The sequence below is a fragment of the Mesoplodon densirostris genome, chromosome 1 (assembly GCF_025265405.1).
Source record: "Mesoplodon densirostris isolate mMesDen1 chromosome 1, mMesDen1 primary haplotype, whole genome shotgun sequence".
Classification (NCBI taxonomy): Eukaryota; Metazoa; Chordata; class Mammalia; order Artiodactyla; family Ziphiidae; genus Mesoplodon; species Mesoplodon densirostris.
Genome location: NC_082661.1, coordinates 70,574,499 through 70,597,088, shown reverse-complemented (window position 1 = coordinate 70,597,088; position 22,590 = coordinate 70,574,499). Strand labels below are relative to the sequence as shown.

At 52.2% G+C, this 22,590-nt stretch overlaps 2 protein-coding genes across 10 annotated transcripts in view; one reads left to right on the top strand and one right to left on the bottom strand.

The window, feature by feature from the left end:
• The window catches only part of CRMP1 (collapsin response mediator protein 1), a 69,666-nt gene extending 64,604 nt beyond the window's left edge, over window positions 1–5,062 (top strand). The window contains exons 13-14 of the mRNA XM_060087599.1: window positions 1,288–1,453; window positions 4,971–5,062. Coding sequence (XP_059943582.1) covers window positions 1,288–1,453; window positions 4,971–5,062 — 258 coding nt within the window. The remainder of the gene's footprint in view (window positions 1–1,287; window positions 1,454–4,970) is intronic.
• Window positions 5,063–10,296: 5,234 nt separating this feature from the next.
• EVC (EvC ciliary complex subunit 1) overlaps window positions 10,297–22,590 on the bottom strand; it is an 81,332-nt gene continuing 69,038 nt past the window's right edge. For 7 of the 9 annotated variants that reach the window (XM_060104269.1, XM_060104298.1, XM_060104292.1 and 4 more), the window contains 6 exons: window positions 22,102–22,246; window positions 20,429–20,540; window positions 15,207–15,333; window positions 13,956–14,049; window positions 13,133–13,244; window positions 10,297–12,645 (listed from right to left, as the gene is read on the bottom strand). In XM_060104269.1, coding sequence (XP_059960252.1) covers window positions 12,561–12,645; window positions 13,133–13,244; window positions 13,956–14,049; window positions 15,207–15,333; window positions 20,429–20,540; window positions 22,102–22,246 — 675 coding nt within the window. In that variant the 3' untranslated portion in view covers window positions 10,297–12,560. Of the gene's footprint in view, window positions 12,646–13,132; window positions 13,245–13,955; window positions 14,050–15,206; window positions 15,334–20,428; window positions 20,541–22,101; window positions 22,247–22,590 lie in introns of those variants that run through there. The other 2 variants (XM_060104276.1, XM_060104334.1) reach the window with 2 other exon arrangements.

The window sequence follows — 22,590 nt, the reverse complement described above, 5'->3', positions numbered from 1 at the left end:
GAACACAGGCCTGGAACCGGCTGGAACCAGGGAAGCCCAGAGGCGCAGGAAGCAGGTATTGAGAGGGATGGGGCAGAGACAGTGAGGTCCCAGGGCGTCAGGGGAGCAGGGCTGCTGGGGGCAGAGGATGGGTTATCACCAAGCAGCGCTGGGCCCTTGATATTGGTGCTAAAAAAGGACCCCTTTGTTGTAGAGGAGGGAGCCTAGGGCTGGGATCAGGTGCTGTCACCTGTGCAGGGGAAGAGGGACGTGAAGCTGGGGTCAGGGCACTGTCACTGACTCACAGTGGGAACCTGCACGTGTTCCTGGCCACACTCTGTCTCCCAGGGCCTGGGATGGACGCCCACACTCCCCTGGCCGGCTCTGAGCTCACCAGCAGGCTCCCAGCCTCCCACCCGAGCCCCTGCAGCTTTTGGCTTCTCTGCCTCATGGCTCTCTCTCCCAGGACAACCCTCCACCCACGGGGATGGAGGCTGTGCGCTGTGTCCCATCTTCCCTGGGGTCCAGGAGGTTTGCCCCCTGCAGTAGCACTGAGCCAGGTGCCCTCAGAGGTGGCCCTCGCATTCTCTCTCCCTGTGGTGGGTGTTCTCCCTCCTCCCTTCCTCCTCCTTTGCGGGATCACCTCCCAAACTACCTGCCCCCAAATCCACGATGAAGACGACCCCCTGATGCCACCAGTCCCCGATTCAGGGGTCCTTGTCAGGGTGTCAGGGAAGTGTTTTTCTCTTGGAAATAGCTTTGGAGTCGTCCTGCGCGAAGCTGTGTATGTGTCTGTGCTTGTGTGTGTAGATGTATATGTGTGTATGCACGTGAGTGTGCACTTGCCTGTCTTTTTATGAATGTGTGTTGGATTGTATGTGTGTGTGATGTGTGTGTTATATGTTAGTGTGTATGTTAAACATGTTGGTGTGTGTGCAGGCATGTGTGTGCATGTACATGTATGAATTGTGTGTATGCATGTGATTGTGTACTATGCATATTAGTGTGTGCAGGCATGTGTGTACATGTACATGCATATGTGTGAATTATGTGTATGTGGAGTGTGTGTGGGGGTGTGCATGCATATGTATGTGTGTGTGCATGTTTGTGTGCATGGATATATGTATGCCTGTGCACGTGTGTATGCATGTGTGTGAGCGGGTGCCTTGTGTGGTGTGTGTACAAGCACGTGTGTGCATGTTTGTGCGTACGTGTGTGTATCCCCGAGGAGACCATGGTCACTCTCCTGCACATGGGAATGCATACGTGCATCTTGTCAACCAGTTGCTCTTCTTGTCCTCTGTTTAGGTTTCTGGGTTGCAGGGGGTTCCCAGGGGCATGTATGATGGTCCTGTGTACGAGGTGCCAGCCACACCCAAATACGCGACCCCTGCTCCTTCTGTCAAATCCTCGCCTTCCAAACACCAGCCTCCACCGATCAGAAACCTCCACCAGTCCAACTTCAGTTTATCAGGTACGAAACTACAGCGGCCAAGGTTCCCCACCCCACAGTGGCTCCCAGAGCCCTGAACTCCTGAGAAATGGACCCACGGCCTCGGGCACTCAATCAGGAGCCGAAGATGGGAGTGTGGGTTCCCCTCCCCTCCCGGGGTTGGGCAGAGAGGGCTGGGGGAGGTCAGAGATCAGAGAGGGTCCATGGGAGCAGCACAGAGATACCTGACCCTGATTTATGAAGAGTCTGCCTGAAAAGTGGCCTCATGCTCTTCCTAAACACTCTTGGGTACATTTTATACTCTTACCCATGAAGCTAAGTGTGGAGAAGGGAATCAGAGTAGCTGCCTTTGCTGGATGTATGTTCTGGGTCGGGTCTTCAGCCATGCATGGTAGTACAGCACACACTGTCATAACTCATGACTGTTTCATCTTCACAACAGCCCTGTGTGTAGAGTGGTGTTATTCCTGTTTCTTTAAGGAGGAAATTAAGGCTCCAAGACATTCAGCGTCAAAATGCCAGGACTTGGTGCTCAACAAATGTGTGCAGACAAAATCAAAAGTTCACGTGGTCCTTCAGACTTTCTGAAGGCTCTTGGGACGTGTGTCTGCAGTTTCATCAGATCGCCACACAAGGGCAGGTGTGCACATGTTGGGTCATTGCCTCGGAATTTCGAATATTTGAGGTGTTAGCATGAGTTATATGCTGTGCTAGGTGCCAGGAATACGGTGATGAATAAGACACAGCTGGGCAGGCTCAGTCTATACTAGAGGTCAGCAAACTTTTTCTTAAAAGGCCAGGTAGTAAATATTTTAAGCTTTGTGAGCCAAGAGGCAATATCTAAGACCATTTGAAATGGAACCATTTAAAAATGCAAAAAACTATTCTTAGCTCATGGGCTGTAAAAATAGGGCTGAGGGCTTCCCTGGTGGCGCAGTGGTTGAGAGTCCGCCTGCCGATGCAGGGGACACGGGTTCGTGCCCCGGTCCGGGAAGATCCCACATGCCGCGGAGCGGCTGGGCCCGTGAGCCGTGGCCTCTGAGCCTGCGCGTCCGGAGCCTGTGCTCTGCAACAGGGGAGGCCACAACAGTGAGAGGCTCGTGTACCGCAAACAAACAAAGAAACAAAAAACAGGGCTGAGTTTTCTCAATGGGCTGACTTCTGGTCCAGCAGGAGTGAAGGACATTTAAACAGAAAAGGCGATGTAGTTGGCAAAAGAGAGAATGGCAGGGGCAGAGAGAAGATGAAATACCAGTTTAAATTGCAAGGGTGACAACCTACCATCCATTCAGGGATTACGCAGTGGGGAGCATGAACCAGTCCAGTCCATCTCACTCCCTGAGCCTGTCATGGAAGAGTTTCTCCCACACTGTGTGATCCAGTGTCTAAAGAAAACTAATATTTTTGCACAAGTGGACCCTAAACACAACTGGAATATTTCATCTGATGCTCAATCAGCAGAACAGGGATTGGTTGCAATGCTTGGAAAACTGTGTGTGTGTGACAACACACAACATCTCAGGGAGTTTGCACACTGGATCTCTGGTCTCATGTTATGCAATCACGATTGCAGTTAAATGCAGAGACATTCCCTCCCTTTTAGAACAACAAAAAAACAGTGAAATGCAAAGTCTGCAGGAAGTGTCCCCCAACCATCCTTCTTCTCCCTGTTCAGCACCCACTTCTCTAAAGCCCCAGCACTGCCTTTGACCAGCCACTCAGCAGTTTCACAGGTGACTCCATTGGATACCAACTGCACAGACACTTTCCAACATCAGGATGGACTTCAAAGACATCCTTTTAATTAATTAATTTATTTATTTATTTATTTTTGGCTGTGTTGGGTCTTCATTTCTGTGCGTGGGCTTTCTCTAGTTGCGGCGAGCGGGGGCCACTCTTCATCGCGGTGCGCAGGCCTCTCACTGTCGTGGCCTCTCGTTGCGGAGCACCAGCTCCAGACGCGCAGGCTCAGTAGTTGTGGCACGTGGGCCTAGTTGCTCCGCGGCATGTGGGATCTTCCCAGACCAGGGCTCGAACCCGTGTCCCCTGCATTGGCAGGCAGATTCTCAACCACTGCGCCACCAGGGAAGCCCCACAGATGTCCTTTTAAATATCTGAGTGAGGTTACGTCATAAGGACATAGCATGGTTTATTGAAGTACTGTCCTTTTGTACAACAGGTATTTTCAAAGTACCTGTCATGTAACCAAGCAAGGTACAGATGCTTATGAGGTAGAAAGATATTAAGCACTTGGCCTGACTTCTGGGTCCAGGAAGACACACTGTCTATCAATGAAACAATGAGAGAAAATCAAAGTCACTACTCTAAACCAAATTCGTTGTGGCTTATATAATCATATAAAGTCAGAGGTAGAAAGACCTCATCTAGTTATTTTTGTCGTTGTTTTCATTGAAGTCTTAATTGGTAAATCTTTAATTCCTTATGAGGTTCAGCATCTTTCACGTGTTTATTTTAAATTTCCTCTTTGGTGAAGTCATTGGGAGTGACGGTGAGAGGGGATAATCCAGTTTTCACCTCCTGGTTCCTGGGAACATGACATCGAATATGGGGCATTGGTTCAGTACACATATCGTACCCTGGGAGGCAGCGCCTGACCCTAGCAGGCAGCCTAGCAGAGCTCTCAATGTAGACCATCCCAACTTCATATCAGGCCAGCATCTTCCGATCAATGAGGTTCACGGTGAATCCAGTGAATCCTATTGTCGTGTGCTCATTGTTACACCTGCTTTGCCATAAAATTGATCCTGTGGTTTGAGGCAATAGAGTACACAATACTGTGGATAGGGGTCGGCTCTTATTTTACAGAAAAGGAAATGAGGCCAGGAGAGAGGAGTGTCTGATTCCAAATTACCCAAATTCCAGGCACCCTTTGTGCAGGAAGTGAAGTCTCCCGACTGGACCCCTCTCCACAACATCCCTCCTTCCCAGCATTATCCGTCATTCAGTCTTCATTTAACACATATTCACTGAGAGCCAGGGACTGAGCTTAGTGCTCCAATTTTAAATCTTTCTTTAACTGCAAGAGAATGCGTGAGATTGGAGTGGATGGTTGGCTTTGCAGATTTAAAACAAAGAAGGCCGCCCCCGACCCCCGCCCATACAGACCTGCCCATTGTAAACAGGGTGGGTAAACCCAGCTCCAAGTGTTCACACACAGCATGCACGCATGCACACACATGCACAGATACACGCATGCACACAATATACAAATGCACATACGTGTGCTCCCACGCATAACACATAAAACACCTTGGGAAGAGCACAGGGTGGTCAGGGCTGCAGCAGGGTGGCCCCGGGGCCTGGGGGGCATAGAAGAGGGAGCAACGGACCCCGTGGAGGTCAGGGAGCCTTCCCAGAGGTCAGCCTGGGCTGAAGGATGGTGAGGATGGAAGGCGTGTTGAGACGAGGGCTCGGCGTCCCAGAGGCTGGGGGACATGACTTGAGAGGGCACCCGGGAGCAGCACATGGAACTGGTGTCAGCAGATGTCGCTGGAGTGACTGGCTCTGTCTCTTCCAGGTGCCCAGATAGATGACAACAACCCCCGGCGCACCGGCCACCGCATCGTGGCGCCCCCTGGTGGCCGCTCCAACATCACCAGCCTCGGGTGAAGGCGACTCGTGGATGAGAGAGCGTGAAGGATTCTGGGAAGGATGTCCATCCCTTGCCCTTTCAGTGTTTGGAAACCCACAGTATCGTTTGGTACTGATGGGGGGAAAATGGAATGATGTTCTTTCCTTTTTGGTTTAGGAAGAAGTGGTACTAGTGTGGTGTGTTTGCTTGGAAATCCCTTGCCCACAGTCGTGTGTTCATCTGAGTCCACCTCAGAGCATGGCGTCTCCAGGCCCCTCCTTAGTGAACACAGGTTCCAGCCTCGTCTTGTACTGTCCCTCTCACTTCTGACGCCACGGGCTCCACGATTCTCTGAGTGGTTCCCTTGCACCCCTGTAGCTGTTCTAGGATAGTTGATGCATGTTACTAAGTTATGTCTGCGAGTCTGTGAGTGCGTCCGACAGAAGACAGCCGAGGCCCTACATAGACACGAAGCCCAGACCTCAAGCCCTCGGGGGCAGCTCCAAAACTCATAGCAGGAAGATGTGTCCTCATCGTCCCCTCCCCCAGGTCTACACGAGAAGGAAGCCCACCCCACCGCCAGAGAAGCATCACTCTCGTCCTGTGTCAGGAACCCTGGTCTCCGTGGCACCTGTAACTCTCCATGATGTCTTTCCGGTCTGTGTGTGTCCTTCCAGCCCGCTCCAGACTGCAGGCCTAGCCAGGTTCACACTCAGAAAGGGGTCTCCCACCCTCATTCAGGGCTGACCACGGTGTGGCCACAGCTGCTCCCGGTGCCCGTGTCCTGGTCCCTCCCAGGCGGATGACGAGGCCGTCAGATTTTTAAAGTTTTGTACATAGTTTTCCTTTGTAATCACCCTCATTTTTACTTAACAACTGACTTATTGTGACTCTTATTTCTGAATTCAAAGCTTGTGAAAAAATAAAGAAAATAAATGGCCCACTCCCTGACTGGGGTGTTTGCATTTAAGTGATGGCTGCTCAGGTGCTCATGCTTTGTGCTCCCCTTTGTAGTAACGGGACAGTGGTGCTTGCTTCCGCAGGACTCGCTCTCGTTAGGTAGCCGGGGGAGCGGAGGAGGGAGGAGAGGGAGCCAGTCATGATTTGGGGAGTGTTAGGTCATGAGAACCAGGATGCGAAGAGGAGGACGATGGCTGGCCAAGGGCTTCTGTGAAAGAGGTTGAAATCACATCATGTCCCTTCCCTCCTGCCCAGCCTTTCCTTGGTGTGTTGTCTCTTCCTGTTTGTTATGTGGGTCAGACTGCCTCAGGTTGGAAGTGCCCAGCTTCTGAACTTCACATTTCTGACCTCCAGTCCCACGGGAGGTATACATTCTAAGGAGGAGTAAAACCTCAAAGTTGTTTGTCTTGATTACCAGTTAGTAGTGATGATGGTGATGCTGCTGCTGCTGCTGATGGTGATGATGATGGTGCTGCTGGTGGTGATGATGATGCTGATGGTGATGATGCTGATGGTGGTGATGATGGTGATGTCACGTGATGATGGTGATGCTGATGGTGATGTCACGTGATGATGGTGATGGTGGTGGTGGTGATGATGCTGCTGCTGCTGCTGATGGTGATGATGGTGGTGATGGTGATGCTGATGCTGATGGTGATGTCACGTGATGATGGTGATGGTGATGATGGTGATAGTGATGGTGGTCGTGGTCGTGGTGATAGTGATGGTGGCATTATCTGTACAGCACATGCTACATGTCAGGTGCTCTGTAAGGTAGGCACTATTATTAACATCTTTTACAGATGAGTCCTAGAGAGGTCAATAATTCATCTAAGATCACACAGGAAGTGGCACAGCCAATATTTAAATCTGGGACCCACATGTCCAGAGCTCCTTGCTTCTAACTGCTAAGCTTTGTCATTTGAGGCAGGATGGCTTTGGATGGGCCTACGTCTACTTTATGCTTTTAGTGTCTTCTCCCCCAACCCTCACTGGGTTAAGATACTTTAAGGTCCAGAGAGGTGGTGGCTTAGAGTCAGTTATGGATGTTCTTGAAACAAAGTTAAATACTAAGAAGGATCAAGAATGGAGGGTAATGACCTGATATTTGGCCTTGGCCCATTGGGACTACTAGAGGACAATGCAGAAACTTCCAAAAGAGTAAAGTTGGCAACAATAAGTTACCCACCCTGCTCTCTGGAAAGCACTTCCTCTCTCCCGCATCACCCCCCCCGCCCCCAGCCCATCACGGAGCAGAAGCTGAAGTGGAAGCAGCCGTAACAACCTCTCTCTAGGACCGACTGATGGGGCCCTTGCCTGGCTGCCAAGTCACCGGACCACTGCCCAGTCGGCATTACCTGCTGAGGTTGCCAGCACCCCTGTCCTACATTAGGTTCCCAAGAGGCACAGGCACAGGGGTCCTGGCAGCTGCAAGACAGACAAGCCTTAATTCTAGGAGGCTGAGCTGCAGCATTCCTTTAAAGTAACATTCTTTTCATTATCTCTTGAAATGGTAGGAGGAGGTGGGAACTTTAGGGGAAGGCTAACTATTCTCCTATTCATTCACTGCCCCCTTACTTCCCCTTTGCAGAGAGCATAGCACGGTCACAGTTTCCAGGAATTAGGATGTGGAAGTCTTGGGGAGGGGGCACTATTCTGCTACCACAATAGTCTTCTGAGTTTCCTTCTAGAAGTTTTATTTTTCACATTTAGATCTATGACCCATCTCTCATTAACCTTCGTACACAGTGTAAAATAAGGCTCAAGCCTTGCTTTTTTTTTCATATAGAATCCAATCGACCCAGTGCCATTTATTGAAAAGACCATCCTTTCCCTCATTAAGATGCAGCAGAGCCTTGGTTGTAGACCAGGGTGACCATAGCGTATGGTCTTCTAACCTAGTGGTCCTGAAGTACACTGCTAAATAAACATTGGACACTGAGCTTGGCTGGGCTGGGGTGGGAGCCCCAGTTTGTAGTGTCTGCTAACTTCTATGGTGCCAATACTCTCACTGTAGCCAATTTCAAGCTACCAACATGAAGCCAGTGAGCTTTCAATCCATGCAATGTAAGTCGGGTCTGGTGTCCCAGTAAATGCCAGTACATTTGGTGTCATTAGCTTCAAGTTTTCCTTCAGTGACGCCAATTCATGGAGCAAGAAAGCAAGAAGATTCCTGAACAAACGGGCTTCTACCAAAATGAAATTTCCCTCCTCCCTCCTTCCCTACATTTTTCCTTCCACCAGTGTATGAGGAGTGCCTATTTAGTACTAGGCATCATCCTAGTAGGGGAAAGCAATGGGTATATATGCCAGGGGGAAGGTCAGATATTAACCAAATTATTACCCAAAGCATCTAATTACACACCATGCTAAGTGCTATAAAGGAAGCATTTTGCAGGGAGTAGAGAATGCTCATCTCCCACTCCTCATGTCCCCGAGAGAGAGGCGTCCGCTCTCTGGGAGAGAAACGTGGAGGCTCTCCTGGCCTCTGTCTCACTCATTCTTGCCCAGCAGAGGGAAACCACCTGATTTTTCAGAACTGAGAGTGCTAAGTGGCTCCCTTCCTCCTCCAAGGAGATGACCGGCCTCAGGACACACTTCCTTGGATGCAAATTTACCACGAAGTTAGTGATGCCCATCAGGTGACACTGGGAGGCCAGGGGCGTATCTGGGATCTGGGTTAGGGCAGACGGAGTTGGGTTCAGTGGGGATGGGCACGTGTCCCGTGGACGTAATTCCAGCCAGCCCAGGCACAAATGGCCACCCCCTGTACCAACTCCCCTGCATCGTGACACGGAGCGCAGGCCAGGGGACACGACGCAAATGCGTCCCGTGACACCTGGCACGAGCAGTGCGCCCAGACCGGAAGTGCGCCCAGACCGGAAGTGCGCCCAGCAATGAGGAGAGGGAGCACTGAGGCAAGTGTGCAGAGCCAGAAACTGGTCCATGGAAATCTAGCCATCCGATGCACACAACAGTGAGTGGAGAAATGTTAGAACAAAGTATTACACAAGTGGGTTAGGCAATTCATTGACTTAAAAAAATTATAGTTTTGTATTTGTGATTTCGTGGAATTCATCAGGTTCTAAAAATATTTGTTCTGCTCTCCTCTCTCATTCTAAACATATATTCTCTTTTATACCTTTTGTAACTTTATTGGCTTTTTATGAAACTCTCCTTGCCCCAATGTGCAAGTTCCAGAGACCCTCCCATCCTCCCATCCCAACCTAACCCCCCCCCACCAAATCTGGGCCCCCTCGCCACTCCTCTCAATGTGTTTTGGGGGGTGTCCCCATGGTAGAAGCCTGTGACTGGGGCCACGTCTATGTCTGTGTTGGGGGCGGGCAAGTTTAGATCAGGGGTATGAGCAGGCTCTTTGTGGACACAGAGTCCCCCAATTTGGCCTCATTAGTTATAGAGCTGATACGCAGATCTCTGTGGCTGCTTTGCCTCTATCTCAACCGGTTCCAAACTTGGATGAGAAATAAAGGAATGTAACTACCATCCCCTCCCCCATCCCAGCAACAAAATACACAGACTGTTCTTTTTTTTTTTTTTTTTTTTTTTGCGATACACGGGCCTCTCACTGTTGTGGCCTCTCCCGTTGCGGAGCACAGGCTCCAGACGCACAGGCTCAGCGGCCATGGCTCACAGGCCCAGCCACTCTGTGGCATGTGGGATCTTCCCGGACCGGGGCACGAACCCATGTCCCCTGCATCGGCAGGCGGACTCTCAACCACTGCGCCACCAGAGAAGCCCTATACAGACAGTTCTTAAGAGCGAAAGAGGGGGTTCTGATCTTACCAAGGTGGGCAGGGATGGCTCTTGAAGTCGTGAGTGAGCCCTGTTGATATGTGAACAATGGCTAGGAGCTAATGAGGCAAAGGGGATGGGAGGGGGCAGAAGGGTTCCAGACAGAAGACTGTCATGTGCCAAGGCCCTGTGGTAGGCAGGGGGTGTGGCACATATGAGGCCGTGAGAGGAGACAGAGGCTGGATGGGGGCAACGGCATCAGCTGGGCTGGTGGGGTGGCAGATACCAGACCTCACAAGGCCCTGTGGTCCATGTTAAAGAGTTTGCTTTTTCTCCTAAGAGCAAGGGAACGCCACTAAAGAGCAGCAGTCAGATCTGTGTTTTAAGAAGTGTGGACAGATAAGAGGAGGGTGGGGCAGGGCAGGGCAAGAGCGGGAGCAGTTAGGAGGCTTCTGCAGCAGCAGCAATATCAGCTCCAGAGTGATGACGGCAAGACAAACCCCAGGTTGGCTGGAGACTCTGTTGACCATATATACCACATTGGCTTCATCCTAGCAGCTCAGAGGCTAAATTTGCATAAAATTTAATCCATTAAACAGATCAGAGAGGCTAAATTTGCATAAAAATTAATCCATTAAACTCTTCAATATATCATCATTCATGAACCCTTTCCATTTTTACCTTCTTCCATCACAGTCCATAATAAGAACTGGGGACACAACCCAGACGGAGGGAGGGCGGTTGAGATGTATCCTCGGTGTCTTCTTGCTTCTCCTCCTCTCTCCCCGGCCCTCGGTGTGCTGTTTTCATGCTCAGTATCAGGCCTGAAAGTCCTCCTCCACACCCCGGTGTCCCGGAGCCTGCGCCCAACACAGCCGAGAGTCCTTCCAGACGTGAGAGTCGCGTTTTGTTTTGAACGAGGCAATTCCATTATGAAAGGCACCTCTAGAGTCGATTTTTGATGTGATGAAAACAGACGCAGTCCACAAGCCTTTATGGAGAGTTATGCGCCCCACACTGTGCTAAGCAGCCCAGCAGTATGTGACAGGTGACATGTCCCCTGGACTAAGGAAGCTACACTTAAGCAAAAGCATCATCCATGCAAGATCCATGGAGGCTGAACCTATACTGCTCGGGATCTTCCAGAGATCCTGGTACTGCCAGGGCATCTCCATTTACCAAACTCACGTCACCAAATCAGATGTTACCAGCATAGGAGGCCTCTGCCTTCAGAATGCCTCTGTGCACAGGACCCATGTGACAAAAGCAATTGCTATGTAAAACAGGTTCTCAAAATATTGTAGGATGGAAGTCAAACTTGTTACAAGACTCTGCAGCATAAGGAAATATTTTATTTAGCCACTAGAGGGGGCTGTTGGCAAACTTTGGAAATTCGCCTGGTGATCAGTCAGGATTTGAGGATCTCCGATGGTTAGTATCCTTAACAAACGATGTAACTAGTATGGATTACTTATTTTCTTAAGGACCCTCGCTTTCCTGACTAAGAGAGACTAATCTAGGTTGAAAGAAATAAAAATTCAGACCACAAACGGTCCAGAAAATCCCTGAGACAGGAGCTTCTATAACCTGGAGCCCACTGTGTACCGGGAATTTGTGGAAACCCTGTACTCTCCAACCCAGACTTGCCCGGGGTCAGCACGCTCTGACTTACATCAGTGGGTGATGCCCCCAAGGGAATATCTGGCAATGTTTGGAGACAGTTTTGGTTGACACAACTGGGGAGTGCTTCCAGCATCTGGTGGGAAGAGGCCAGGGATGCAGCTAACCCTCCTGTAATGCACAGGTCAGGTCAGCCCCACCCCCAAACAAAGAAATGTTCTCACTCCACATATCCATAGTGCCAAGACTGAGAATCCGTGATTTCGACGAAAAAGGCAATTTTCTTTCCAGGTGGGAAAGGCACTGGCTGGTCTGAAAGCTTCTGGATATTCTCAGCATCCACTGGGAGAAGCATTTCTCCTTAGGGGAGGGCTGCTGTCTGGCAGAAGAACTCATCCCTCCCAGGGGAAGTCCTCCTGGGCAGGGCCTCCTTCCTAGCGCTTTAAGTGTCTCCAACAGAAGACCCTAATGCAGGTGTCATGTATCTGTGGGTCCTTAGGTCCCCAGGGTGGGTGAGGATAGGCCTGCCAGCCAGGGATTCCATGGTCTATGTCATGAGGCCCTGAGACTCCTCAGATGCCCTCACTGAGACCAGGCCTTCGCTGCTGGCTGAGCCAAAGAAGGGAATGGGTCCTGATGAGAATCCATGTTGGCCAGTGCCCATGGTGCAGCGGACAGAGAGAGCGGGGGTGATGGGAACGGAGGAGAAAAGGCCTCAGACCCAGAAAACACCAGCAACACCTGGTGATCCCTTTATTATAGGCGGAACTCCACTGGGAGGCTGTCGAGCAGAGGGCCCCCAGGGCGGGAATGAGATCACTTAGCGCTCGTGGAACACAGGTTCGGGGTGACATCGGGACACGGCGGGTGGGAAGCACGGGGAGCCAGGAAGGAGGGGCTTCCCGAGGAACGGAGCCACATCTCGAAGCCAAGGCGACACTGAAAAACTGGAGCAGACATGTTTCCAACACAGGGGTGGGGGTGGGTATCATCTTCACAGGCGGTAGGGTCTGCCCTGCTCTTTTAGGCCTTTCTTTGGGACTCTGATACCCATTCTCCATCCCTGCACAGCAAGCCTGTGGGCAGAGGGGAGACCCCACTGTCCCCCACCCCAGGGTGGCCAGTCCCTCCTCACTGCCTGGGGGAGAGGCAGGTGGCATTCAGATGGGGTCTTCAGGTTCCGTCCTCCCGACCAGGCTTAAGCTACAGATTGCTTCTTCTCTTTAGCATCTTCTTGGAATTCTCACTGTCACCAACCTCACTTTCTTGCTGGCTCAGCCTTTTGCTGCTTAAAATATGGAAGAAATGCAGTTGGTCAGAACTTTGATTCCAGGTCTATCTAGATGCAATAACAATGCATCCAATCTGATCACATGAAAAGGCGGTGACAGGCCATCAAAACAATCTGCATTTTGACATGGGCTGTTAAGAAACAAAAGAAACTCCCAGTTTCCCTCTCTTTGGTGGGAGGTCCAACCCATGCTCAGACGACTGAGGCACCCCAGGATGGATCCACCCTACCATAAATCTGGAAGCATCTGTAGCTGGCAGCGCCCTGTTGAGGCCTGGGATTGCCAGCTACTCAGGCTGGATGCTGACGGGCTGGGGGGCGTGGGTGGTGGCTGACCTGGCCAAACTGGACACTAATAATAGCAGTAACAGTAATACCAACACTTCCCATTATCACCCATCATTTCTCGGACCGGAGTCAACACCTCTGAGAGGCGCTGGATTTCCTGCTCAGATTTAGGTGATCAACAAGGGCCCCGGTGTACCTGAGTGATCCTGAGGGGGGGCCCCCTGAGGCAGGGTCGTCATCCTTGGGCCCCCCAAAGTCCCCTCTGTCCCGGGGTGCCGGCTTCTTCCTTTTGGTCCTTAGGGGTTTCTCTGCAGGAGACACGTGAACCCAGAAACTGGCTCTGTGACTCTGGGTAGGTGACAGCGTCTCTTGGCCTCACGCCACCCTATCATTGTTTGAGTACCTCTGGGGGCCAAGTATGCACTCAGTATCTACTGCTCTTAGATCCATTTAACTTGTGAGGAAACAGACCTCGCGGCGGGTGAGAGCTACCCCAAGCCCACAAGGCTGAAAGGTGGCAGAGCTAGGATTCAAACTCAAGTCGGCCAGGCTCCTGCTGTGTTTCTACCACACCCAGCGGACGGGCAGCCTTCCCTTCCGAAGCAGTTAAGAACCTAGAACGCAGCTCCAGTATCATAGCTTTTATTTGAATAGCCCTCCGTGACTTTACACACCTTCCCCTTGCTATCCCGTTAGAGGCTACAGCACTCTATGATGTCCCTGAAGTTCTGCTGGCCAAGGGAGGAGGGCTAATTATCCCCATTTTACAGATGGGGAAACAGAGTCAGAGACGAGAGTCAGCTACTGAGCGGCAGACCCAGGAATCGGAATTATTGCATTTGGAAGGGTCAGGGACACAGGGGCATCCTAGCCTAGCCGCTCATCTACAGACAGGACACAGAAGCTCAGAGAGGGTAAGTGCAGTGCCTGGGGCCACACGCCAGTTAGCCGTAGACCCGGTGCTAGAAGCTATACTCCCAGCCCGGAGAGCCTGCAGGGCATCGCCTTCTATGACTCACCTGACAGCCCATGTTTATTGGAAAACGGTTTGCTTTCAGCAAGGGGCACCCGGGCCAACGCCGCCAACTCTGAGATGAAGCTCTGCTCAGCTTCCTGGATGCAGAGAGAGAGGGTCAGCTGGACCTCCCTCTGCCCTGCTCCGCCTCTACATCGCCTTCCATCAGCACGAGGGGGCGCTCTGAGAGTGGGGACAGGACCGCGTCCCCAAGTGGAGGAGGACTCTCCAAGAGGCATTCAGAAACACCAGGAGCAGGCAGAGGCACGTGTGATGCGGGGGGAGCTAACCATCCATCCTCGCTCACACCAGCCATGGATCCCACTTTACAGATGAGAACGCTGAGGTGCGAGGGGCTCGGTGAGGGCAGCAGAACCAGGGTCAAGTGCACCCCTGCCTGACTCGAGTCTGAGTCCTTAACTGCCAACACCATTGATTAACAGCCAGACCCGGATTCCGTGGCTTATTAACTGTGGGGCACTGGGAGGTGACTTACCTCTCGGGGCCTCAGTTTCCTCATCTGTAAATGGGACACTGGGTGTAACCCGCTCCTTGGCTGTCGGAGTAGGACTTTAGGTGGTGGATGTAAAGCTCTCTGCTCAGTGACTGTCTACAAGAGACCCTCAGGGAATAGATGTTAGCCACCATTAACATCTTCCTCATCATCGTCTCAGATGTCACGGCCACATTGGGGGTGAACACTCAGATGGCGCCAACACTCTGCTCAGCACTTCCATTCTGGAATATTTGATTTTTTTTACAGGCAGCCACTTTGCTTTAAAGCCGCACCTTATAATCTCACGCTGATGAGATTTTTCTGGGATGAGATATCCACAGGATATCACGAAAGCTGAGTTTCCTGTATGTTCTAGGGAAAGTGCAAACCTTAGTCACAGCAGCACTGCCTGCATGATACTGATGTTTGCCGTGACACCAAGAGGCCCACATGGTGGCGATTCACACACAGGGAGACGCTCATTCCTTTCAGCTCAACAGACAAAACTGATGAGTGGTCAGGGCCTGGCACGGAGCTGGGTGCTGCAGACCCGAGGGAATCAAAGTTCACAGTTGAGCAGCGAGGCTGATGCGTCATCAGCCTGTGAGACTAGTGGGGGTTGAGGGGGTCCCGAGCAGGGCATGTGGTCCTCACAAAGGCTCCAGTGCTGACCTGTGGTCATGAGCTTAGCCTTTTACTATTTCCACTCCCCTGTAAACCACTGCCCACTTTGCAAAGGCCCGTTTTCAGAAGTTGCACCTGTAGCTGGGTCTCAAGCTGGGCTTCCAGATGGTCCATGACCCTCACACTCTGCTTCCACGTGTCCCGGCGGGTCCGCTGGTGTGCCGTGAACTGGGCCAGGAACTTTTTCTGCTGCGCCAACATCCTGGGGGAAGGAACGAAGGCCGTCAGCGCTGCCCTTCCGGCAGGTTCGTCAGACCCAGCATGAACCTTTCCCCAAGGCCTGCTGAGTCGTGGGAACTAGTGACCGACAGCCATCCTTGAGCCCTTGGAGCCAGAAGAATGGCCATCGCGGGCACGATTTACTGTGGCCACATGCCCCGTGGACACAGCTCGAGCCCCTCCACCAGCGGCTGACTCATCAGAAAAGCAGATGCCATCTGATCGACACTTGAGAATTTACAGAGTCTCACACACACATTTTTCACTTGATCTTCGGGTGGCTTGGTGACATCAGCAGGACAGAGAGAAAGAAGAAAAGCTCGGGAGAAGCTCAGAGGGCCGGGGGCAACCCTGAGGTCCCACAGCTGCAAAGCGGCTGGGCTGCAAGTGGCATCTCCATATGAGAAAATCATTTTAACCCCAGGGTGTGGCAGGGAGCAGGGAGATGGTCCCCCGATAGGACCCGTCTTTATTTAAAATCTCAAAATTGCCCTAGCTCCTCCCTTGTAAAACAGAAGGCTCGTTTCCTAGGATGCAGAGTCTGAGAAACCCCGAATACAGCAGCCTCATTACTGCTAGTGGCAGAGGACAGAGCTGGGGCTGAAGCAGGGTCCCTGACCTGGAGAGAGGCCCCACCTCCCTTTCAGGAGCAGAGACCCCACCCCTCCTGCTTTGAATACCCTCCCCTCCTTGGCTGACCTTCCTCTAGTCCTCAGCAAACAGGAGCATTCAATACCACCCACCCTGTTTCTGTAATCGTTCTCTGCCTTCTTCCTTTCAATCTTGCGGTTGATTTTCTGAAAGGGGCTGAATTTCTAGACCTGAAGGCAGAAGTCACTTTTAGCATCAATAGGCAGCTGTCCATGGAGTATATCTGAAGGCACAAAATTCCACCTGCTTTTGCTTCTGCTCTTCCTTCTACCAGTAATGCCTTTCCCCTCTTCGTTATCTTTGTCTGGCAAACTCCTATTCATCCTACAAGACCCCATCATCCGTCATCTATCCATCTATTCACTCATTCCTTTATTCATAAAAGTATTTCTGGACTTCCAGGTGCTATGCTGGGTTTTGAAGACACAGTTGTGAATAAGAGATTCATAGTCTCTGCCCTCACGGGGCCCCACTTTGAGCTGGGGAGGGGGATAGATATCGAACAAATAACTGTGATACGGCTGAGGTCAGTGTTCTGCAGTGTTGTTCTCTCTCACACCCTCAAGGAGGATGCATTACTTTCCTGGGGCTGCTCTAACAAATGACCACAAACTAGGGGGCTTAAAAAAACAGGAATCTGTCCTCTCATAGAAGAGCCCAGAAATCTTCAGCCAAGGAGTTGACAGGGCCACGCTTCCTCTGGAGGTTCTAGAGGTGAACATGTTCCTTGCCTCTTCTGGTGGCCGCGTGCACCCCTTGGCTTGTGGCTGTGTCACTCCAATCTCTGCCTCTGTCGTCACATTACCTTCTCTGTGTGTGGTCAAATGTCCCTCTGCTTCCCTTGCCATTGGATTTAGGACCCGCTGGGATAACCCAGGGTGATGTCGTCATCTCAAGATCTTTAACATAAATGACATCTGCAAAGACCTTTTTCTGAATAAGGTCACATGTATAGGTTCAGGGATTAGGACATGGACATATCTTCTGCAGGCCCCTGTTCAGCTCACTACAGAAGCTGGGTGGCTTCTTTCTGTGAGCAGCCTCCTCCCCATACCCGCTCTGTCACCAGTCCTGGCCACTCTCGACTGTCATCTGCTGGCTTGTCTGCTCCCCCATGGACCTGGCTCTTGGGAATGCAGGGAAGTGACAGGTCTGCCCAGGAAGGGCCTGTGTGCCTGGGTTAGGGGTAGGGCTTCACCCTCGAGGCCTGGGGAGCCACGCGAGGGTCCAGGAGAATCTGAGACATGGGCTGCCTCGTGTTTTATGCGATGCCCTGGTTGCAGCATGGGAAGCAGGGAGGATGAACAGGATTCTGGTCAGAGGCCGCAGCTCTAAGCCAGGAGGGGAGTAACAAGGGCCCCGGACAAGAGAGCCCACAGAGGACAAAGGCTGTGCTGGGACAGCCAGGTGGTGCCCGAGCTTGGGAGCAGGAACCCCTTCAGGACTGCTGACCCCTGGCACGTCCTGGAGGGAGGAAACGGCCTGACTGTGGGCCTGGCTATGGGATCTGAGTCACCTAGTTAGATGCGTAAGTTCATAGATTTCTTGTGTTTGGACTCAGATTTGACTATGGAAATGAAAATTTAAAAAAAAAAAGTCCATTCTGGGGCTTCCCTGGTGGCGCAGGGGTTGAGAGTCCGCCTGCCGATGCAGGGGACGTGGGTTCGTGCCCCGGTCCGGGAAGATCCCACATGCCGCGGAGCGGCTGGGCCCGTGAGCCATGGCCGCTGAGCCTGTGCATCCGGAGCCTGTGCTCCACAACGGGAGAGGCCACAGCAGTGAGAAGCCCGCGTACCGCAAAAAAAAAAAAAAAAATCCATTCTGAAAGAGTTCTGATTCCAGAAGTATTCGAAGCTCACATTGCACTGTGCAGCGCCTGATGGCTCGGCATTGACGGCGCTGACAGCAACGATGGACACCAGCGCCCTGGCCACGTGCTGGCCTGTGTGTGAGCGTTTTGCAGGCTCTGCGTGGCTCATCTGCACAGTTATACATCCATGACGTAGGTGTTACTGAACCCCATTTTACAGATGGGGAACCTGGGGCTCGGGGCGTGAAGGGACCCAGCCACTAGGTGGCTGACGGGAGGGGTCGCCACCGCGTCACCTGGTATCCCTAGGCAAGCTCACTCACAATCCCACCCCTTGACAGAGATGCAGTTTGAAATTTACCATCTGACTGAGAATTGGGCTTACTGTCGTCTCGTTTTTTAAAGTCAATACCTGTCCTCACCACACTGCTCTGTCCCTAGGAGCTCTGGCTGACTTTCACTAGAAACTGCACTTATGAACTCAAGGAGATGGGCATGGAGGGAAGGGCATCAACGGCCACGTATGAGCCTCTAAATCAGTGAGACTGGGTCATGCACCCACACCCGCACTGGGCTTTGCTTTTATTTTCCATAAACCCAGCAGGGTTGGATGAGGTGGTGGCCGAGGCCCCTCCTCTTGGGTCACTGGGGTCAAAGTGGAGCCCTCGCACCACATCCGTCAGAATCCCTGGAGGGAGGGAGTGTGTTAGCAATTAGACACCTGAGCCTCCCTCAAAGTCCCTGAGTCTGGGTCTCCAGGTGTGGGGCGGCCCTGCATGTTCAGCAGAAAGCCAAGTGAGACGGATGTCCCCCAGATCTGAGAACCGCTGGACTGTAGTTTGATGGATATGCGACAGTCAGAGCAAGCCCCAGCCTCAACCCAAGGGCAGGGCATTTACTGACTGCTGTTAACGGCCAGAGGATTTACAGAGGGGATGCTGGACTCACTCTGACCCAGGGGACGCTGTGGTTCCTGTTTCCTAAATGAGCATCAGAGGAGGGCTGGGATTTACTTATGGCGTGGCATGGACCTGCTCTTCTTTACCCTGCAGAGCGGTGGTCTTGCTGCTGCTTCCAGCCGGCGGGATGCCTCTCCTTAGACAAGGGATCCCTGCCCCTGCTGTGGATCTGCAGTGCCCCCTCCCCTCATCATAGCGCCTGCACCAACTTACTGCCATTTCTTTACTTGTCCGTCTCTCCCTGCAGGCTGTGAGCACTCGGGTGGGAGGCGCTGTCCCCCGTGCCTAGCTCAGGACCTAAGTAGGTGCTTACAGGGACTTGTCGGTGCTGAACCCACATCTCCTCAGCCCACCTGGTGGCCGGGTGCCCTTCAGTGGACAGTTCCCACACGCACCAACGGCATCTTACAAGCACCTGCGACCGGGTACCAGGGCTTCCTCCGGCCATGAAGGGGGCGGGGGGCTTGGCCAGCTCAGGGATGCCTGGGAAGGCTGGAGAGTTAACAGCTCCAGGACAGACCCTCAACCAATATGGAAGGGGGTTGGTAGACAAATCCCCCATTTTCCTTGCCCCTTGCTGCCGTAATTGGAAGTTGAGTTCTGCACAATCTCTCAGGAGGCCCAGACTGGGGTTGGGCCTCGGTTGCCACGGAAACCCCTCATCATCACAGGCCTTACTGGCTTTTCTCCCATGTGGTAGGCTGCTCAGCGGCCCCCAAAGGTGTCCACGCCCTAATCCCTGGAATGTGTGAAGATGTTATGTTACACGGCAATCGGGGCTTTGTAGACATGATTAAGGTTACTGATGTAAATTTGGAGATTATCCTGGATTATCTTGGTGAGTCTCATATCACCAGAGCCCATACAAGCAGAGAAGCTTCCCCAGCTGGGGTCAGAGAGATGCAGCAGAAGAGATTCCCAGTGTAGGCAGGACTTAATGCTCCGAGATGCAGGGGCCACGTGCAAAGACCAGAGAGCGGCCGATGGGACGTTGGGGGGGCCAGCCGGTAACCACAAGGAAACGGGACCTCCGTTCTACAAGGAACTGGATTCTGCCGACACCTGAAGAAGCGTGGAAGCTTCCAGAGCTTCCGATGAGAGCCCGGCCAGCAACACCTTGATTTCGGCCTGTGAGGCCCAGAGAAACCGGCGGTGCCCGCCCGACTTTTGACCTCTGGATCCCTGAGACAACACAGCGTGTGATTCGCGGTGGGTCCTTGTTATGGCAAACAGCCTTCGTCCTCATTCCCCTGCTCCCTCCCTGTGCTTCCTGGGCTCACCTGCCCCCTAGGTCCTTGGCTCAGGGTCTGCTTCTGGGGGAACCCTCAGCACGGATCAGAGAGGAGGTGCCAGTTCAGGGCTGTGACGACCACTCAGACCTGGAAAGGAAGCTCCCGCCACACCTTGACTTGTGCCCTTGCACCAGGTCCCTTGCAGGGGCCGTGCATAGAAGGGAGAGCCAGACAGGAGCTCATGGGCTTCCACGCAGTGGGGGAGGCAGAGGAGACCCGGGTCCGCAGGCGAATGTGCGGAAGGTCAGCTCCCGAGAGTGTCAGCGTCACTTGCACTGAGTGTAAGGTCGGTGCCGAGAGACACGTGCAATGCACAGGGGCCGGGATGGCCCGCGTGGGGACCCACAGACAGCAGTGAGGCCTCACCTCTGGTGCACAGCTCCGGAGGCTTCCTGAGCTCCACCCGCTACCTCGGCCCCTGACGAAGGATCACCGAGTTCCTGCTTTTTCCGCAGCTTGAAATTTTCCATTCTCTCACCTAGAGCATTTAACATACACACAACGGTCAGGGTGCATGTCTGAAGGACTGACACCGCCAGGTCTGGCCCGGGAGCTGAGGTGCAGGGATCAGCAGGACACACGTGCTCTCAGGTGTGCCTCTACCAGCGCCACAGTTCACCCTGGGAAGGACTTCGTGTGCGTGAGGATGCTGCAGCTTCCATCACACCCTGCGAACCCAGGAGGGCAGCACCCCGGCTCTCCCTGCAACTGCTCAGGCCCAGCTTTCTTGTAAGTATCAGGAGAAAGGGGAGCCGAATAAGAAAGAGTTAACACTAAAGGGCCACCACAAATGGATAAAAATCCACACCAGGAAGGAAAAACCATTCAACAAGCAGAGCTGTAGCAGTGCAGTCAGCCTTACAGACATGGGTGCTGAACTGGGTACTTTCCAAGGAGCTGGGAGGTTTAGCCTCTGAGTCCGAGGTGCACTGGTCTGCATATCAGAACCTGCTTATTCTCTTTTTTTTAAAATTTAAAACAATGGTATATTTTGAAACAGATGATGAAGACTAAAATTATTTTCTACTGGATTCTTACTACCACCTGAATTAACTGCCTATTTATTGGACCATAGTTATAATGAGAGGATGTATGAAGGGGGAACCCAACCCTAGCCCTGCAGATGCAGAAACCGAGGCCTAGAGAGGGGATGTGAGCACCCTGGTCCCTGAACGTTCTGCAGAGGCGATCAGTCTCATCTGTCTCCTGCTGAAGGAGACCAACCCTTACTTTGGAAAAACATCAGGAAGGATCTGTAGCCAGCTGGCAGATTTCTGGGTGTGTCCCAGATTTTATCTGAATGTAGGGCTCAAATTCCCCAGGGCAAGCGGAAGAGAAAAGTGGCAGCTGAGCTTATTGAGAAACATAATATTCACAGGAGACCTGCCCCCAGGACCCGCTGCCGGTCCTTCGTCTAGGGATCTTGGACCCTCCAGGAAGCATCCATCAGAGAACATGGAATTCTACTGGATGCAGGGAGGGATGTTACAAGAACAGGCTTTAAGGAACTGGATTTTGTCTGTTACTACACCACGTTCTTGCTGGCCTTGGGGATCTTGTCCATTCCATCCCCTGGGTGGCCTCTTACAAGAGCCCATAGGGGAAAGCTGTCTGGGTCTCAGGCACATTTATGAGCCGCTAGCCTTTTCTTATGGACACTGTGACAGCTTTACTTGAGGAAATTTCTATCTCTTTGGCCACCAGGACGTCCAGAGCCAAACCCATGTCACCTCTAAGTAGGGATCTGATGACATATGTCCCAGACGATGGCCTAACCCCAACTCCACCTCACTGTCCTGTCCTTGTCCTGATTAGCCTACTTTAAAAAAAAATCCTACTGTACTGTATGGATATGTTTCTTTAAGTGCTTTTTCAAAAGCCTTTTGGGAACAGAGCAGGAGATAAATAAATACATAAAACATTAAAAACATTAAATCTCCCAAAATAAAGTTTGAAAAACCTGACATCTTGCCCTGTCCCCAACTAAGAGCATGTTTGGCTCATTGTTGGCAGGGCTTCCCAGTGGAAGGGTGCTATACCCTGTAGGGTCTTCAGATGATGCAGCTTTCTTTCCTCGTGGTCCTGCATGACCCTCCTGATCTGCTGGTAATACGCGTGCACGAGCCGGCCGACACCAGCGCTGGTCACGTAGACGCTTTCCACAGCCGCCTCCACCAGTGTTCTCTGTGGGCAGGAGGGACAAGTCTCAGCAGAGGGCACACGTGGAGCCAGACATGGCTGACATGGTCCTGGCTCCCATATTCCACCCACTGCCAACCTTGGCTGGTCAGGAGCAGGCAGAGAGTGCGTGGCTGGTTTAAACCAGTTTCGATAATCTTATTTTCCTTTGTCAGGGATGGTCTGAGGCTGACTGTATGACCCAGTTCTGGCCAATGAGATGAAATATTAGGGAAAGTCTGCTGCGGGCCTACCCTTTCCGAACATTAAGGCAAAGACTTGGTGGGGGTGAAAGACTTTGCTGTTTCCCTCTTCCTGCCTGGAATGCAAACTTGATGTCTGGAGTGGCA